Genomic DNA, 1,059 nt, shown 5'->3' on the forward strand with positions numbered 1-1,059 from the left:
CAGACATTGTAAATAAATTAATATAGATCCTGACTTCAAGTATCACAATAAATGTGAATCTTTCAAAAGTAGTGAGAATGTCACGTATATACAACTGGAAGGAAGCAAACCTAATGCTTGCAACCTGCAATTCCTTGAGTGACCTAATCTGATACTATCTAAGTTACATTTATTATGTGCAGATAACACGCATAGTCTACATGTCAATCTAACCTCTATAGACAAAGAGGTTAGATTGACGTTTACGGCCGTGGCACATAGAAAAACTTAAACTCAAGCAGTAAGCAAATCAGCCAATCACAGTCAAGAACTTAAGGCACGGCCTTAAGCGGTAGCGAATCCATACCGTTGATTTCTTACTGCTTACGTTTTACTGCTTAAGTTTTTCTATGTGCCAAGGCCAAGGCCCTAAGCATCTTATGCGTTGCGAAATGAGGGACAACACACGTGTTTTAAATTGAAAAAAGAAAGGACGCGTAAACGGATTTGACTTAAAAAAATTAAAAACAAAATATTCATATATTATTTGATACAGTATGTGTATTACTTCAAATTAAGAAAACAATTTATATGGAATTTTTTATTAAACTTTTATTAATTTTAAAGTTTATTTCATGTACATTAGATACATATATGTATATAATAAAATAATTGCCGCTCCCAAAATTAATCAAAATACTTTTACGCTATTCGCAATCAGATGCTATTTTTTTTAAATCTCCTTCAGAGATATAATAAGAGTGCCACTGGTCGTTGACTGTCACATCACTGGCTCCAAATCTCTTGTAAAACTCTTGCGCTGGGTTCCAGTTGAGAACCACAAAGTCTAATTTGTGACAGCCGTTCTCAACTGCTTCCTGCAAATTATTTCAGAATCAGGCGCATATCACATATCGTAATCCGTAATCGGCGTAATCCTAATTCAAATGTTATACCTTCGCGACTGCTTTGAGAAGCATGCTGCCGACATGTTTCCCTCGAAAATCCGGCTTCACGTAGATATCACCCAGATACATGGACTTTCCACACCATGTGGAATAAGTGTAATAAGAGACAGTA

General features: G+C 35.6%; 1 protein-coding gene across 1 annotated transcript; it reads right to left on the reverse strand.

Moving 5' to 3' along the window:
* Positions 1–646: 646 nt before the first annotated feature.
* On the reverse strand, positions 647–1,053 carry LOC112463650 (diamine acetyltransferase 2-like). The gene is made up of 2 exons (XM_025030149.1): positions 936–1,053; positions 647–857 (listed from the first exon to the last, which is right to left on the reverse strand). Exons 1-2 carry the CDS (start codon positions 1,014–1,016, stop codon positions 687–689), a joined length of 252 nt encoding a protein of 83 aa, XP_024885917.1. The 5' UTR covers positions 1,017–1,053; the 3' UTR covers positions 647–686.
* Between the last annotated feature and the right edge of the window lie 6 nt (positions 1,054–1,059).

Source organism: Temnothorax curvispinosus, unplaced genomic scaffold, assembly GCF_003070985.1.
Source record: "Temnothorax curvispinosus isolate PA1 unplaced genomic scaffold, ASM307098v1 QBEX01013513.1, whole genome shotgun sequence".
Lineage (NCBI taxonomy): Eukaryota > Metazoa > Arthropoda > Insecta > Hymenoptera > Formicidae > Temnothorax > Temnothorax curvispinosus.

Bases quoted from the DNA above. Each gene is read 5' to 3' on its own strand.
- LOC112463650 (XM_025030149.1), bottom strand. From the start codon at position 1,016: ATGTATCTGGGTGATATCTACGTGAAGCCGGATTTTCGAGGGAAACAT. The intron at 858-935 runs GTATAACATTTG...AATAATTTGCAG, and splicing joins TTCTCAAAGCAGTCGCGAAG to GAAGCAGTTGAGAACGGCTG.